Source organism: Schistocerca nitens, chromosome 5 (assembly GCF_023898315.1).
Source record: "Schistocerca nitens isolate TAMUIC-IGC-003100 chromosome 5, iqSchNite1.1, whole genome shotgun sequence".
NCBI lineage: Eukaryota > Metazoa > Arthropoda > Insecta > Orthoptera > Acrididae > Schistocerca > Schistocerca nitens.
In genome coordinates this window covers 847,507,455-847,524,020 of record NC_064618.1, presented here as the reverse complement: position 1 = coordinate 847,524,020, position 16,566 = coordinate 847,507,455, and the positions used below count along the sequence as shown (strand labels likewise).

Below are 16,566 nucleotides of genomic sequence, written 5' to 3'. Positions count from 1 at the left end.
AGTTTTAATCTGACAGGAAGTTTCATATCAGCGCACACTTTGCTGCAGAGTGAAAATCTCATTCTAGAAAAACTTGAGCTAAATCATTAACTTTAAGTCTTCAGATATGACAGTTCCTATATAACATGTCATGTTGATGGGAGATTAAGTATGGTGTAAAAATTGCAGAGAGAAGTACAAGTTGCTCAGAATAGTCAACAGAAGGTAGAAAGTATGACAAGGGTGAGACTAATTGGAAACTATATCAGTGCTCTGTCAGCAGTGAAGACGTGCCCTTGGGAATTTCAGTCCTATTCTTCTCTGATCACAATCAGTTAATATTTTTTGCATCCCTTTGTTGCTCTTTGTTATAGTGGCAGAGACTCTTGGATAGAGTAACTTGTTTAGCACACCCCAAAGATATTCCTTTCTTGTCTTTCCTCTCTCTTTCTCAAAGACTTAACAGTCTTCTCCGTAACACCAAAAGCCAATGTTAAAATTGTTTGGTACATCTGTTGTCTTTCATAATCTTCAACTCTGGAGGTTGAAGATTCAGATTTTGTGACACAGTTAGCCCCAGAACAAGCTTCATGTTTCCATTTTAATAGAAATTTAAAAATAAAATATTTTCCGTGCACATATTTACCTAAAACAATAAGAACATCAACTATAACCAATGCTGTAACACTGTGTTAGTCTGTGCTTATGTAGCTACACACAAATTGACATTACAGTTTGAAATTTTATAAACAACTTTTTTCATTTGCTTTAATGCAGACTTTTGCTTTGCTTTCAGCTTTGGTGCAGCTCACAGTTTTTCTTGGTAGCAATCTGTCCTGTGATTACTTCTTGTGACTCTAACGTGAGTGTAGTACTTTATGCTTTGCACTAAACATCTTCACGAACTGTCTGCACACAACTAGATTTCTAAGTACTTCATCTTTGGCTTGATTCATGCTTTTAATTACAACTATATAGTAATCAAGTCTTCTTAGTCTGTCTGCTTGTGTCTCTGTCTTTATCTGTGTGTGTGTGTGTGTGTGTGTGTGTGGAGGGGTGGAGGTGGGGGGCCAAGGATGTATGTTGAATATAAATGGACACACCGAGCCCCCTCCCCACACATAGATGCACCCGCACGCACACACACACACACACACACACACACACACACACACACACACACACACACACACACACACTGACACTCACACACACAATCACAAACACATTTTCATCAATTGTTACATACTCTCTTTACAACTCTTACTATGCCTGTGCTTTTGGTGTTAATTTTTGCAGAAACTTTCTTCACAGACTTTGCTGTTTCTATCTTTAATACTTCTGCCTTACATGCTAAATATGGAATGTATGCTGGTTAGATAAAGGCTGAAGATAATACTTGTTAATGTATGAGGAAGTTTTTATGTTTACCGTACTTCTTCTAAATTAAGATAATAGGGTATCTTTGCAGCAATTAATAAAATAAATTCTTAAAATATGAAAGCATATGTTTATGGTACCTCATCTTATCCCTTTCCTAGTTTTCCCAAAACTAGAAGCAATAGTGGCAGATCGTTTATTCTCCAAGCATAAGAAAATTTGTCTCAAGGCCATGTTGCTTGTAGACTTTCATTCAGAAGCCATTGATGATAAAAAAGTAGACTTATTACACCATTCTGCCTTGCATTATATTCAGTAATGGCATAACACCCATAATCTACAGTATTGACAACAACAGGTTAAAGCAGGTTAATACCATGCGTAATAGTTTCCAGCAACACAAATTTGTCTTAATCAGTGGAAATGAACACATCGTTGTTGATAACTGAGCATGCTGAAATTGATGCCCATTTAAGAAAACCTGGTCAGTGAATTAACTTGGATTTGTCATGGCATATCAATGAATGACCCAGTTGCTTTGCACCATGTCTCACATAGACACTGTCCTTTACTATGCTGGACCACTGTTTAATTAGTGGCTATGTCATTATGTTCTGTTTCTGTCACAATGTAACACAATGAAAATCCAGTGGCATCCAAACCAGTACTAAAACCTCCTGTAGATCATGCACCTGATAACACAATATGTTCTTCAAGTTTATTCTCTTCACAGATAACATTGGAATTCAGTAACAAATTGCATTCCTGATAAAAAAAAAGTACTGATAACTTCATACATAATCTCTCCAATTGTATTCATATGCCATCTATGTACTGACTCTAAAACTACATCTATATTATTACCTGTCTGTTTGTATGATTTTCTGCTTCATGTTTTCTTTCAAGGAATGACATATTCTCTATCTCTTGATGTGCGATAAAAGCATCCTCAAATAACCCCTATTCATTGCAAATGGTTGGGCATGGTGATTAAGGCACTGGACTTGTGTTAAGAAGGAATAGGATTCAAATTGTTTTTTTTTTCTATGATTTCCTCAAATCAGCTAAGGCAAGTGCTGGAATAGCTGCTGTGAAAATGAGTTGTTTTGCTTTCCCATTCTAATCCTATTCAAGCTTCCATTCTGTCTCTCATGATCTTATTCTTAACATGAATGTAAATCATAAGCATATTTCCACTTCTTTTCTGCGTTATTGTTTTACTTCAGCTCTTTTTATAATTTGTTTCTCACATAGATTTGTTTCCTGCTGCTCATTATTTCGTACCAGCATACATTCTGTATTGCTTCATAATTTTATGTATTCAGTTAACAAGAATGTATTAATAGCTTGATAAATTATGATAATGTAGCCCCATACTTGTTGCACATTTTTCTGTATTTTTCCTGAAATGACTTCTAGCTTTACTGCTTGCCATCATTTGCATGCCATTAACTACTTATTACTCATGAGACATGGAATATTGAAACAAAAATTGTAACCAGGCATCCAGTACAATATAAATAGCATTGTGTTCTTTTGGCCAGACACCAGATTGCAAGCTTAGAAAAATTTAAGATTGATATTTACTGTATAAAATAAAGTATTTCAATCTTAATTTGTATATTATACTGGAAACTGGTTCTTTAACAGCTACATGTGCTATTCACCATGCAATATACACAAAGTGACACAATAACATTGACACTTCACAGAAACTCTTGAAGAGATAGACCATGAACGGCGCACAGCATCCAGGACTGCTGCAGAAAAACCACAACCTCATGAACGACTAATACCTATAGAGGTGGAAAGGGATGAGGGGGTACTGATTACAGAATTACCTACTGACCACCAAATTACAATAACTGAGCCCTCTCTTGCTATTGTTACTCAACCAGCTGAAGAACTCGGTGTGCAGAAGACAAGAGCTGAAGAAGAAGATAAAAAGTTTGAGGAGGATGAAGAACTAATTATAATTGAAGAAAGAAAGGGGGAGGGTATCAGAAGCCAGCGGAGAAAGAAGGTCATCAGACAGAAATCCGAGGAAGAGGTTGAGGTGGAAATACAGGTGGTAGGTGGCGAGAAAAGAAAGGTGAAGAAAATAATAAAAGCTACTCAACCAGACACTTCTGAAGAAATGATTGATGAGGAATATTTGCAGGAAATAAAACCATTTGAGAAAGCTGTGCAGAAAGCTTTGCCCCTTTTAAGTACAAAACAAGTGTCAGAGACTGTACCGTCCGTGCATATTACGGAACTACAGACAGGAGTTGAGGATCGTGGTGATCATGTAAAAGTGAACATGTTGACTCTAAGTGCAGTATCTGGAGAACAAGTGCTTGTGGAAGAACATGAAGTTCCCACAAAATCAGCAAAATTTGAGGGTATAAAAGCATCTCAGCGATTTGACACCATTGAACATTATACTGTTACGGAAGCAGATGTGCATACTCGTGCACGAGAATTCTCTGATGTGTTCCAGCCACAGTCATTTGAGGCTAGTGTAGCTATTATTCCACGAGAAGGTGTAGTTGTAAGTGAGATGACTGTGCGTGCTGGAACTGGTGAGTTGGTGGAATTGGCTGAAGGACAACAGAAGCAGGCAACCATTGGTTTAACACTGCAAGAAGCAACCAGTGTAAGTGAGACTGAAATTTCAGTAAAAGAAGGTGACTTCACAGATCTCAGGAAACCTCAACAGAGGCAAGCAGAACATATTTTCTTACCAAATGAAGGAATATCTGTATTAGAAGTAACAGAGGGTACTTCTGAGAATGTTCTTCAGATTACCTCAAAGCCACTTCCTGTGAAACCTCGTGTTCAGGTACCATCTGCAGAACCATTGCTGGTTAGTGAGGTGTTTCCTGAGATGAAACCAGGAAAATATCTGCCAGAATCATTTGTAGCAACAGAAATGGCAAGTAAAAGTGTAGTGGCTCAACATGGAATCTCAGCTCTAGAAATGCATGCACCAGAGAAGGAAGGTGAGTATGTGTCAGATCGTCTCCCACCATCACAGATAGCTGGATCAGAAATTACTCCAGGAGAGGCATTACAGGTTTCACAGTCAGATGTGCAGGAAGCTGAAGCCCCATTGGCTGCAAAACAACAGCCAGAGACTGCCACAGCAGAAGAAGATGTTACTCTAATGCGAGGTATTACTGTAACCACTGTGGAAGCACAGCTGCAAGAGAAGGCCTTCAGGAGTGATGAGCATGATGCCAAAAAAGCAGGTGTCTTGTTTATGGAGAAAGAATCTATACAGGCAGCATTCATGACAGCAGTAGAAAGAGAGGCAGAACTTGCTCCAGAGGAGAAACCAGCTGAAAAAACTGCAGAACCTGTTCTCTCTTGTTTGGAAGCTGCTGATGTATCTGAATCTCTTGTGCAGGAAGTGGAAGGTGAGCTTCTTGCAGACAAGTCACCACTAAAAGTTCAAGCTGAAGCTAGTGTCAGGCCGGAAGAACCACTTTCCATATTGGAGGTTTGCGCAGGACATGCATCTGCTGAGCTGTCAGAGAGCTTAAGATATCGCACTGATGAAGCAGTGTCTGTATTTGAAACAACAGAAGCTAAGCAAGTATCAGTGATACTTGCACAAGAAAAAGAAAGTATGCTACCTGACCTTCAGAAACCTCTACCAGCTCAGGGTGAAAAATCATTTTCACCACAGACAGGTCTAACTGTTGTGCAGACAGTGGCAGAGGAGTCAGAAGGAATATTTTTGGCAGCTGAACTGCCAGAAAGTCATAGAGTGAAGACATCACCAACTCAGCCTTTTCAGTCAATTGTTATTGAAGAAACACTTGCACAAGGACATGCAGGTCATATAGAAAGGGATACACCAGCATTAGGTATTGCTAAAGCTGACAGAGAACTCCTTCGAGAGATGATTATAGAGGAGGCTATTACAGGTGAAGGTCTGCAGTCGTACAAGGAAGCAATGAAACCAGATAGTAAACAAGCAGGCATTACAGTTCTACAAGAAGAGAGCTTAACTGTTACTGAGGTGGTTACAGAAGACAAAGAAGCTGGGTATACAAAGCCCACAATGCCAACTGAATGCTTTGCTCTTCCAGAAATAAAAGGCCAAAAGGTGGCAATCAAGACAGAAGTGAGACCAGATATCTCTGCTGTACCATTATCTAGTGAATATCCAACAAGAGAAACTGCTAAACCTGATCAGATTCCACTTGAAAGCCTTCTTGTGACACTTGCACAAATGGTTGAGAAAGAAGGTGAATTGTCCAAAGATATAAAGCCAGATATAAAGAGTGCAACAGTTGATTTAACAGAGAGACATTCAGAGATTAGTGTGACACAAGTAGTGGCACATGATAAAGAAAAAGAATATGTTACGGAACAGTCTCCTAAACAAATGACAGCCACAGCCAGTGTACCAGTTCATGAAGTGGCTATTAAGTCAGAGACATTGCCAGAGTTAAATGTTGGTGATCTTCCTGAGAGAGAACATGTCACAGGTAGAGCAAAGCCTGATAATGAACCACTGCAAGAACTTATAATCACAGAAACAGCTATTACTGAAGTTGAGAGACAACTTAAAGAAGGTGTGAAGCCGGAGAAAATGACTGCAGATGTAGCCATTGATGTAGGTGAAGGAATATCAATTACAGAAATTGTCGCTGACCATAAAGAGGCTATCCTTGAATCTGTAGAAATGCCAAAACAGAGGCAGGCCACTCTCAATATCCGTAGCCAAGAAGTAGCTCAGAAGGAGGAAGTGGTGATGGATTATGTCACTGGTGAATGGAAGAGGCAGTCACCAGTTAAGGAAAGTGCTCACCCAGAACAGGATGCACTGGAATGTGCTGTGTTACTACAGCCACATATTGGTGAAAGGGAAGGTCTTTATAGTGCAGATATTAAGCCAGATGAAAAAACAGCTAACATTACCTTTGAAGAAGGTCAGATACTAAGTGTCACAGAAGTTTTGCCTGATGACAAAGAAAAACCACTTGAAATTCCGGAAGCTCCAAACAAATATAAAGCAACAGCAGACTTCCGAACTCAAGAAGTTGCAGTGAAGTCTGAAATAATAGCTGGGTTAAATGTCACAGAAATAACACATGTAGAGCCATCAACAGCAGAAGCCACTAAAGACCAGGTTCCATATCAGAGTTTTATTCTTTGTGAGACTCTGACAGGAGAAAAGGAATCTGAGTATCAGCCATTAATTATGCCTGATTCCAAAGTAGCAGATACTGTTATCTTGGAAGAAGAGGGACTTACTGTAAATCAGGTAACTACTGGAGATGTGGAGACAACATTTTCTTCACCAGAGAAGCCAGAAGGAAAGAAAGCATTTCCATCTGTAATAGGGCAAGAAATTGCCGAGAAAACAGCGGTTTGGATTGAAAGTAGTGTGGGTAAGTTACCATATGAAGAGCCTCAGTGTGTACAAGCTTTAGCGGAACAATTGCCACATCATAGTTTGATTCAGTCAGAAATGGCTCCTGTGGAATGTGAAGGTGTATACTCAGTGGGTGTACAGCCAGATAGTAAGAGTGCAGAGGTTGTAATTGACGAAGCAAAAATGTTAGCCATTACGGAAGTCATCACACAAGACAAGGAAGGGCATTATGAAGCTCCCATCAAACCAGATGGCAAGTTTGCAAAACCTGGTGTATTGGGACAGGAAGTAGCTCAGAAGATAGAAGTAGTGACAGAATCAAGAACTGGTGAAATACTTTTAGAGACTCCAGTCAAAGTACAAGCCACATCTGAACAATTGACATTTGAGAGTCTACAGCAGGCAGAAGCAACTGTGCAAGAACGAGAAGGAGAATTTAAAGAGAAACTGAAATACGATATGCTACATGCAAATCTGGAATTTGAACAGGGTAAGAGTTTGACCATTACTGAAATATTGGCACAAGATAGAGAAGAAATAATTGCAACTGTGGAAAAGCCAAAGGAAAGAAAGGCAAGGACAGATATCAGTGGCAAAGAAGTGGCAGAAAAGACTGAAATTGTACCTGAATTTGGAATGGGGAAACTAGAGGAAGAAAAAACTTCACCAGCTCAAGCAAAGAAGGCTCATTTGCCCTTCGAAAGTGTTATTAAAATGGAAGTAAGCATAAGAGAGTGTGAGGAACCCTTGAAGGGTGATATTAAGCCCATAGCCAAACTTGCTGAAATTGTATTTGAAGAAGGTCAGCCAATACAAGTTACTTCAATGGTGACAGGAGACAGAGAAAGTGAATATGTAACTCCTGAAAAGCCAAGTGGCAAAGTGGCTCATTCAGAAGTTCTCACTCATGAAGTTGCAGAGAAATCTGAAATAGTTCCAGGTTTGAATATCAGGGAACTGGTTCAGGCAGAACCTCTCAAAGTAAAAGCAAACACTGAACAGGCACCATTTGAAAGTGTAATGCAGATACAAGCTCTTATTCAAGAAAGTGAAGGGACATTTGAAAAGGGTGAACTTCCTGCTTTTAGAAAGGCAGGATTAAATTTTGAAGCAGAACAATCTCTCACTATTTCAGAGGTCACACTTGGCGATAAGGAACTTCTTTATACTGCACCTCAATTACCCAAGGAAAGACAAGCACAGCCAGACATAACTGAAAGCCAGGAGGTGGCAGAACAAAGTCAGGTGCTCACAGAAATAGGGGTTGGTCAAATTGAAGCAATAGTCCCAGTGTCAGAAACAGCTAAACTAGGACACGACGTTCTTCAAAGTGTTATGGTCTATGAGAGTCAAACTCATGAAAATGAATCTGAGTTTGTCAAAAAACAATTACCAGTGACAAAAAAGGCTGATGTCTTCATAGAAAAGGGAAGGAAGGCACAAACTGTTACCGAAGTAATTGCAGATCTCAAGGAGGGAACTGTGAAAGAACTAGAGATGCCAACAGGAAAGAAAGCACGCCCTGATATTCTTGGCCATGAGATAGCAGAAAAGGCTGAAGTTGTAACACATCTTTCTGTTGGCGATGTCATGGAACACAAAGTTCATAGGACTTTTGCGTCATTGGAACAAGTTCCATTTGAGGGCATTGTTCAATCTGAAGCTGTAGTCCGTGAGAAAGAAAATACCTTTATCTCTGATTTAAAAATGGTCACTGCAAGTGCAGAGACAATGTTTGAGGAAGGTAAAAGTGTCACTATCTGCCAAGTTATACCAGAAGACAAGGAGGATGATTTTGTGGCAGCACAAAAGCCCAAAACACGAGTAGCTCAACCAGAAATAGAGGCCCATGAAATAGCTGAAAAATCTGAGGTTATACCAGAAACAGGAGTTTCAGAACTTTCATTTCAGTTCCCCAAACATGCACAAGCTAAACCAGAGTCATTATTATTTGAAGGCCTGGTTCAGTCAGAAATTGCTGTCCGAGAAAGTGAGATAGATTTTGATGGCAAATTAAAATTAGATAAGAGGACTGTAGATGTTTCATTTGAGGAAGGCAGTAGCGTCACAATAATGGAGGTTATTCCAGATGACAAAGAAGCCCAGTATTTGTCTCCTGTGGCACCTGAATCTGAAGTAGCTCTACCACACATATCTGGGCATCAGATAGCAGAGAAATCAGAGGTATTAACAGAACTTAGCCTTGGACCTGTTGATGTGAGACCTACACAGAAAATACAGGCTGATGTTCAACAGATTCCATTTGAAGGTATTGTTCAGTCTGAAGCAATTATCCGTGAGAAGGAAGACGTCTTTAAGTCAAGTCTGAAGAAAGTGTCGGCCACTGCAGAGAGGAAATTTGAGGAGGGCAGAAGTGTTACTGTAAGCCAAATCATAGCAGAAGACAAGGAAGGTGACTATGTAATTACTGAAAAACCCAAAGCCCAAATGGCTGAACCAGATGTCCAAGTGCAGCAAGTTGCTCAAAAAACTGAGGTAATTACAGAAGTAGCAGCATCTGACCTCTCGGTTGAAAAACCTAAGAAGGCACAAGCTAAATCTGAATCCTTCTTGTTTGAAAGCTTAGTTCAGTCAGAAATTACTGTTCGTGAAAGTGAAATTGAATTTACTAGTCAATTTAAAGAAGATAAGAAGAAAGTGGATGTATCATTTGAAGAAGGTAGAGGTGTGACAATAACAGAAGTAGTTCCAGATGACAGAGAATCTCAGTACATCTCTCCTACAGCGCCAGAGAGTAAAGTAGCCCTACCAAACATATCTGGACATGAGATAGCAGAGAAATCGGAGGTATTAGCAGAACTTAGCCTTGGACCTGTTGATGTGAGACCTACACAAAAAATACAGGCTGATGTTCAGCAGATTCCATTTGAAAGTATTGTACAGTCTGAAGCAATTATCCGTGAGAAGGAAGACGTCTTTAAGTCAAGTGTAAAGAAAGTGTCTGCTACTGCAGAGAGGAAATTTGAGGAAGGCAGAAGTGTTACTGTAAGTGAAATCATAGCAGAAGACAAGGAAGGTGACTATGTTATCACTGAGAAACCCAAAGCCCAAATGGCTGAACCAGACATCCAAGTACAGCAAGTTGCTCAAAAAACTGAAGTGATTACAGAAGTGGCAGCGTCTGACCTCTCAGTTGAGAAACCTAAGAAGGCACAAGCTAAATCTGAATCCTTCTTGTTTGAAAGCTTAGTTCAGTCAGAAATTACTGTTCGTGAAAGTGAAATTGAATTTACTAGTCAATTTAAAGAAGATAAGAAGAAAGTGGATGTATCATTTGAAGAAGGTAGAGGTGTGACAATAACAGAAGTAGTTCCAGATGACAGAGAATCTCAGTACATCTCTCCTACAGCACCAGAGGGTAAAGTAGCCCTACCAAACATATCTGGACATGAGATAGCAGAGAAATCGGAGGTATTAACAGAACTTAGCCTTGGACCTGTTGATGTGAGACCTACACAGAAAATACAGGCTGATGTCCAACAGATTCCATTTGAAAGTATTGTACAGTCTGAAGCAATTATCCGTGAGAAGGAAGATGTCTTTAAGTCAAGTATAAAGAAGGTGTCTGCCATGGCAGATAGGAAATTTGAGGAAGGCAGGAGTGTTACTGTAAGTGAAATCATAGCAGAAGACAAGGAAGGTGACTATGTAATTACTGAAAAACCCAAAGCCCAAATGGCTGAACCAGATGTCCAAGTACAGCAAGTTGCAGAAAAAACTGAAGTCATTACAGAAATAGCAACTTCTGACCTTTCTGTCGAAAAACCTATGAAGGCTCAAGTTAAATCCAAATCCATCTTGTTTGAAAGCTTAGTTCAGTCAGAAGTTACTGTTCGTGAAAGTGAAATTGAATTTAGTAGCCAATATAAAGAAGACAGGAAGAATGTGGATGTGTCATTTGAAGAAGGCAGAGGTGTGACAATAACAGAAGTAGTTCCAGATGACAGAGAATCGCAGTACATCTCTCCTACAGCACCAGAGAGTAAAGTAGCCCTACCAAACATATCTGGACATGAGATAGCAGAGAAATCAGAGGTATTAACAGAACTTAGCCTTGGTCCTGTTGATGTGAGCCCTGCACAGAAAATACAGGCTGATGTTAAACAAATTCCATTTGAAGGTATTGTTCAGTCTGAAGCAATTATCCGTGAGAAGGAAGAAATCTTTAAGTCAGGCATGAAGAAAGTGTCCGCCACTGCAGAGAGAAAATTTGAAGAAGGCAGAAGTGTTACTGTAAGTGAAATCATAGCAGAAGACAAGGAAGGCGACTATGTAATTACTGAAAAACCCAAAGCCCAAATGGCTGAACCAGACGTCCAAGTGCAGCAAGTTGCAGAGAAAACTGAGGTAATTACAGAAGTAGCAGCATCTGACCTCTCGGTTGAAAAACCTAAGAAGGCACAAGCTAAATCTGAATCCTTCCTGTTTGAAAGCTTAGTTCAGTCAGAAATTACTGTTCGTGAAAGTGAAATTGAATTTACTAGTCAATTTAAAGAAGATAAGAAGAAAGTGGATGTATCATTTGAAGAAGGTAGAGGTGTGACAATAACAGAAGTAGTTCCAGATGACAGAGAATCTCAGTACATCTCTCCTACAGCGCCAGAGAGTAAAGTAGCCCTACCAAACATATCTGGACATGAGATAGCAGAGAAATCGGAGGTATTAACAGAACTTAGCCTTGGACCTGTTGATGTGAGGCCTACACAGAAAATACAGGCTGATGTTCAGCAGATTCCTTTTGAAGGTATTGTTCAGTCTGAAGCAATTATCCGTGAGAAGGAAGACGTCTTTAAGTCAAGTATAAAGAAAGTGTCTGCCACTGCAGATAGGAAATTTGAGGAAGGCAGGAGTGTTACTGTAAGTGAAATCATAGCAGAAGATAAGGAAGGTGACTATGTAATCATGGAAAAACCTAAACCCCAGGTAGCTGAAGCTGAAATTGGAGTGCAACAAGTTGCTGAGAAATCTGAAGTATTTACGGAAGTGGCAGCGTCTGATCTCTCAGTTGAAAAACCAAAGCATGTACAAGCTACAGCTGAACAATTGTTGTTTGAAAGCTTAGTTCAGTCAGAAATTACCATTCGGGAAAGTGAATCTGATTTTGTGAGTCAGCTCAGAGAAGACAAGAAGAGAGTCAACGTATTGTTTGAAGAAGGGCAAGGTGTGGCAATAACAGAAGTAGTGCCAGATGACAAGGAGTCTCAGTATGTCACTCCTGGGGCACCAGAGACTAAAGTTGCTCTGCCAAATGTGTTTGGGCAGGAGGTTGCACAGAAATCACAGGTGTTTCCTGAGATGTCTCTTGGTGAAGTAAAAGTGAAGGCCCCCCAAGAACTTCAAATCACCATTGATCAAGTTCCCTTTGAAAGCATAATACAGTCAGAAGCTTTAGTGAGTGAAAGAGAGGAGCATTTCCAGTCTGATTCTAAAATGATATCAGCAAGTGCAAAGAGTGTGTTTATTGAAGGTAAGAGCATAACTGTGTCTCAGATAGTTCCTGAGGATAAGGAAACTGTGTGTGTTGTAGAAGACAGACCTAAGGAACAGAAGGCTGTAGTAGATATTCGTGGACAAGAAATAGCTGAGAAGTCTGAAGTTGTAGCTGGTACAGGAATACGTGAGTTTTCTGTGGGTTTGCCTAAACTTGTACAAGCTCAGCCAGAAGCTATTCTTCATGAAGGACTAGTACAAACAGAGGCTGCTGTTCAAGAAAATGAACAGACATTTGAGGGGAAATTTGTACCTGATTCTAGAAGTGCAGGTATGACATTTGAAGAAGAAAGAGGTGTTACTATTACTGAAGTCATTCCTGAACATAAGGAAGCAATATATACTGCACCCGATTTTCCTGAAACCAAACTTGCCCTGCCAGATGTAACGCCAACAGAAGTAGCACAGAAGCTTGAGATTTGTGCAGATATTTCTCTAGGAGGAATTGATGTCAGACCAGTGCAGAAACTTCAGGTCAGCCCAAGGCAACTTCCTTTTGAAAGTTTGATGCAGTCAGAACCAATTATTCGTGAAAAGGAAGGAGAATTTACTTCTGGTGTAACTGCTGTTACAGTAACTGCAGAGAGGAGTTTTGAAGAAGAGAGAAGTTTAACAATTAGTCAAATTATCACAAGTGATAGAGAAGTGGATTATATGGTAGAACAGCAGCCAAAGCAACTTATAGCTGAGGCATCTGTGTATGGTACTGAAGTGGCACAGAAATCTGAAGTCATGACACATGTTAGCGTAAATGAATTTGATGTAACTATCCCAAAAACTGCACAGGCTCAACCACATTCTGTACCTTTTGAAGGAATTTTACAAACAGAGGCTATAGTACGAGAAAAGGAACAAGACTTTGTAGGATTAGAACACCTGAAGGAAAGCAGCAGGTGTGCAGACATTGCATTTGAAGAAGGAAGTGGAATTACCATTACAGAAATTTTTGAGCAACATAAAGAAGGCCAATATGTAACACCTACTCTTCCAGATTTCAAGTCAATAAAGCCAAATATTGATACAAAAGAGGTAGCTGAAAAATCTGAAGTTCTCACTGAAATATGTGTTGGGGAAGTTGAAGTGAAACCAGTCAAGAAACTAAAAATTAGTTTTGACCAAACACCATTTGAAAGCATTATTCAGTCACAGGCAATTGTTAGTGAAAAAGAAGGAGAATTCCATGCTGATGTGAAAAAAGTAATGGTAAGTGCAGAAAAAGGCTTCGAAGAGGGCAGAAGTGTTACTATCACAGAAGTTGTTACTGAAGATAAGGAAGCTGACTATGTAGCTACAAAACTGCCAAAACCTCAAACTGCACAAACAGAAATTCGTGGACAGGAGATTGCTGAGAAATCTGAAATTGTCACTCAGTTTGGTACAGCTGAGTTGCATACAGATGTACCAACCACTGCACAGGTCTTCCCAGAATCACTTCCTCTTCAGAGTCTTATCCAGACTGAAGCAGTTGTTCAGGACAGAGAAAGTGACTTTGTGGATCAATCTAGACCAGATTCCAAGAGTGCAGCTATAGTATTTGAGGAAGGACAGGTTGCATCAGTAACACAGGTGGTTCCGGAAGATAAAGAAAGCGAATATTTTGCTCCAGAGGTAATTGAAACAAAAACTGCACAACCCAACATCTCAGGTAAAGAAGTGGCTCAGAAGTCTGAAGTATTGACAGAATTATGTCTGGGAGAAGTTGAATTTAAATCTGCACAGCAAGTACAGAGTAAAGTGGAACAAATTACATTTGAAAGTATCATGCAGTCAGAAGCATTAGTTCAAGAAAAGGAACAAGAACAGGACTTGCGTCTAGATATAAGATCATCTCTGAAGAGAGCTGAGACAAGCTTCACTGAAGGAAAGAGCATTACTGTCACACAAATTATTCTGGAAGATAAGGAAGAAGACTATTCAATTGGAAAAAAGCCAGAAGAGTATGCTGTTGTACCTGAAATTGAAAGTAGGGAAATTGCAGAGAAATGTGTAACTCTTAGTGAAATGAGTGTTGGAGAACTCTCCATAGAAAAGCCCAAATTGCTTAAGCTTCAGCCAGATTCCATACCTTGTGAAGGACTGTTACAAACAGAAGCTATTGTACAGGAAAAAGAGAGAGACTTTATTGGACACCTGAAACTAGACTCAAGGAATGCAGATGTTGCCTTTGAGGAAGGAAGAGGAATTTCAGTAACAGAAGTTGTTTCAGAAGATAAGGAAAGCCAATACATTGTTCCTGAAGCACCACTGAGTACAGCAACACTTTCTGATATATCAAGAAAAGAAGTTTTACATACATCAGAAGTAATTCCTGACACTTGTCTTGCAGATTTCAAAACACATCCTGCTCAGGAAATGCATGTTACAGTGGAACAAATTCCATATGAAAGTTTGATACAGACACAAACTGAAATTCAGGAAAGTGAAGTAGAATTTAGAAGATCTACTCAAATTACAGAAAAAAACGCTAAACCAAAGTTTGAAGAAAGAAGAAGTCTAAGTGTCCTTCAAGTGACAACACAACAGAAGGAAGGAAACATTGAGGTTTCTGAGTTTCCAAAATTTCAACACGCACTGCCTGATTTGATAAGCCAAGAATCTGTTCAGTTAAGTGAAGTAATTCCTGGAGTTTCTGTGGGAGATGTTAAGCAGGAAGCTGACGTGAAAGAAAAGGCCAAATACAGTCAGGATCTCACTGAAGGTGTTATTATATCTGAAGAACTTATACAAGAAAAGGAACATACTTTTGACAAGGTTTTCCAGCCTGAAACAAAAAGTGCAGATATTGAATTTGAGGAACAGAGAGCTACAGCTGTATCAGTTGTCATAGCAGAAGATAAAGAAGGTTTGTTTGTCTCTTCAGAAGCTCCAAAAACAGGTGTCGCCAAGCCAAAGATACCAGTTAAAGAAGTAGCAGAGAAAGTAGAAATTGTCACAGAACAGGACATTGCTGATCTAGTTAGTGAGAAACCCATGGAAATGCATGCTAAGCCACAACAGCAACCAATAGAAACTATATTACAAACAGAAGTACTTGTTAGGGAAAGGGAAGGAATGTTTTATGGTGACTCCAAACCAGATACTCAAAATGTTGAAGTCACATATGATGATGGGAAGAAGGGTATCATGGTCACCCAAGTTATTGCTGAAGATAAAGAGGGTATTTATCAAGAAAAAGATGTTCCAAAGAAGCAAACTGCTGTGCCGCAAGTACCAGAAAAAGAAGTTATTCAACAGTTGGAAGTCATTCCTGGCCACACAACAGAAGAAGCTTCCCTTCACATAATACCCACAAAAAGTAAAGCAACAACCGAACAGTTACCATATGAAAGTATCATTCAAAGTGAGACATCCTTGCAAGAAAGGGAGGGGATTTTCAAGCCCACAGTGAAGCCAGATATATCAAGTGCAGAGCTGAAATTCCAAGAGGGGCAAAGCGTCATGGTTACAGAAGTGATAGTGCAAGATAAAGAAGGTACAAAGATTGTCACAAAAACTGTTAAAGAAGAGATTGCTCACAAAGATATTGTAGAACAAGAGGCAGCTTTCATGTCTGAAGTTCATCCAGAGAATGGAATAGGTAGACTAGATGTAGATATTCCCACCCCAATTGTGGCAAAAGAGTCTGCTCCCCAGGCACAACACAGCATAATGGTCACCGAACTACAGAGCACTGGTGAGGTTGAAGCTAAGCTGCCAGACCTCATCAAACCATCACCAAAGAGAGTCAGCATCTCCTTTGAAGAGGGAACCAATGTCATTGTAACAGAAGTGCAGCCAGAAGACAGAGAGGGTGAGTATCCAGGAACAACATGGCATCCCAAAATGAGAAAAATGTATATATTTAATAACTGTCCATTTATTGCTGGCACAGCTTCGTGGGGATACAGAAAAAAAAACTGACATAGACACATGTAAAACAAAAACGTGTAAGGTTGAATGTGTAAGATCACAAAATGGTTTTGTGCAAAGTATGTAATTAACTAGGACACGGACATTGTACTTGCCAGTAATTTGCCAAAGAAGCCAGGTAAGTTATAGTGTGCCCCCTTTTTTCATGCAACACAGGCAGCAATAGATGTTTGTTTATTTTTTCTTTTTTAAGTTATTGTACATTCATGTTAGTGTACTATAATTTGAAAATGATGTTCATGAAGCTGCAAATGGAGATCAACACACAGTGGAGACTAAAGGTAAGATGTTTAGAATTATGGACATAATATAGCAATTCTTAAGTTTATCTTAACATTTAACAAACTCCTCTGTTTGATTTGACTGATGTCAAACCTTTGCAAATCAACACGATCCAATCAAATGGTGTATTCCAG

The 16,566-nt window shown here is 39.6% G+C and overlaps 1 protein-coding gene across 1 annotated transcript in view; it reads left to right on the top strand.

Moving 5' to 3' along the window:
- Positions 1-16,566, top strand: part of LOC126260755 (titin) — a 530,053-nt gene that overhangs the window by 352,766 nt on the left and 160,721 nt on the right. The window contains exon 128 of the mRNA XM_049958094.1: positions 3,072-16,031. Within this exon, the coding sequence (XP_049814051.1) occupies positions 3,072-16,031 (12,960 nt within the window). The remainder of the gene's footprint in view (positions 1-3,071; positions 16,032-16,566) is intronic.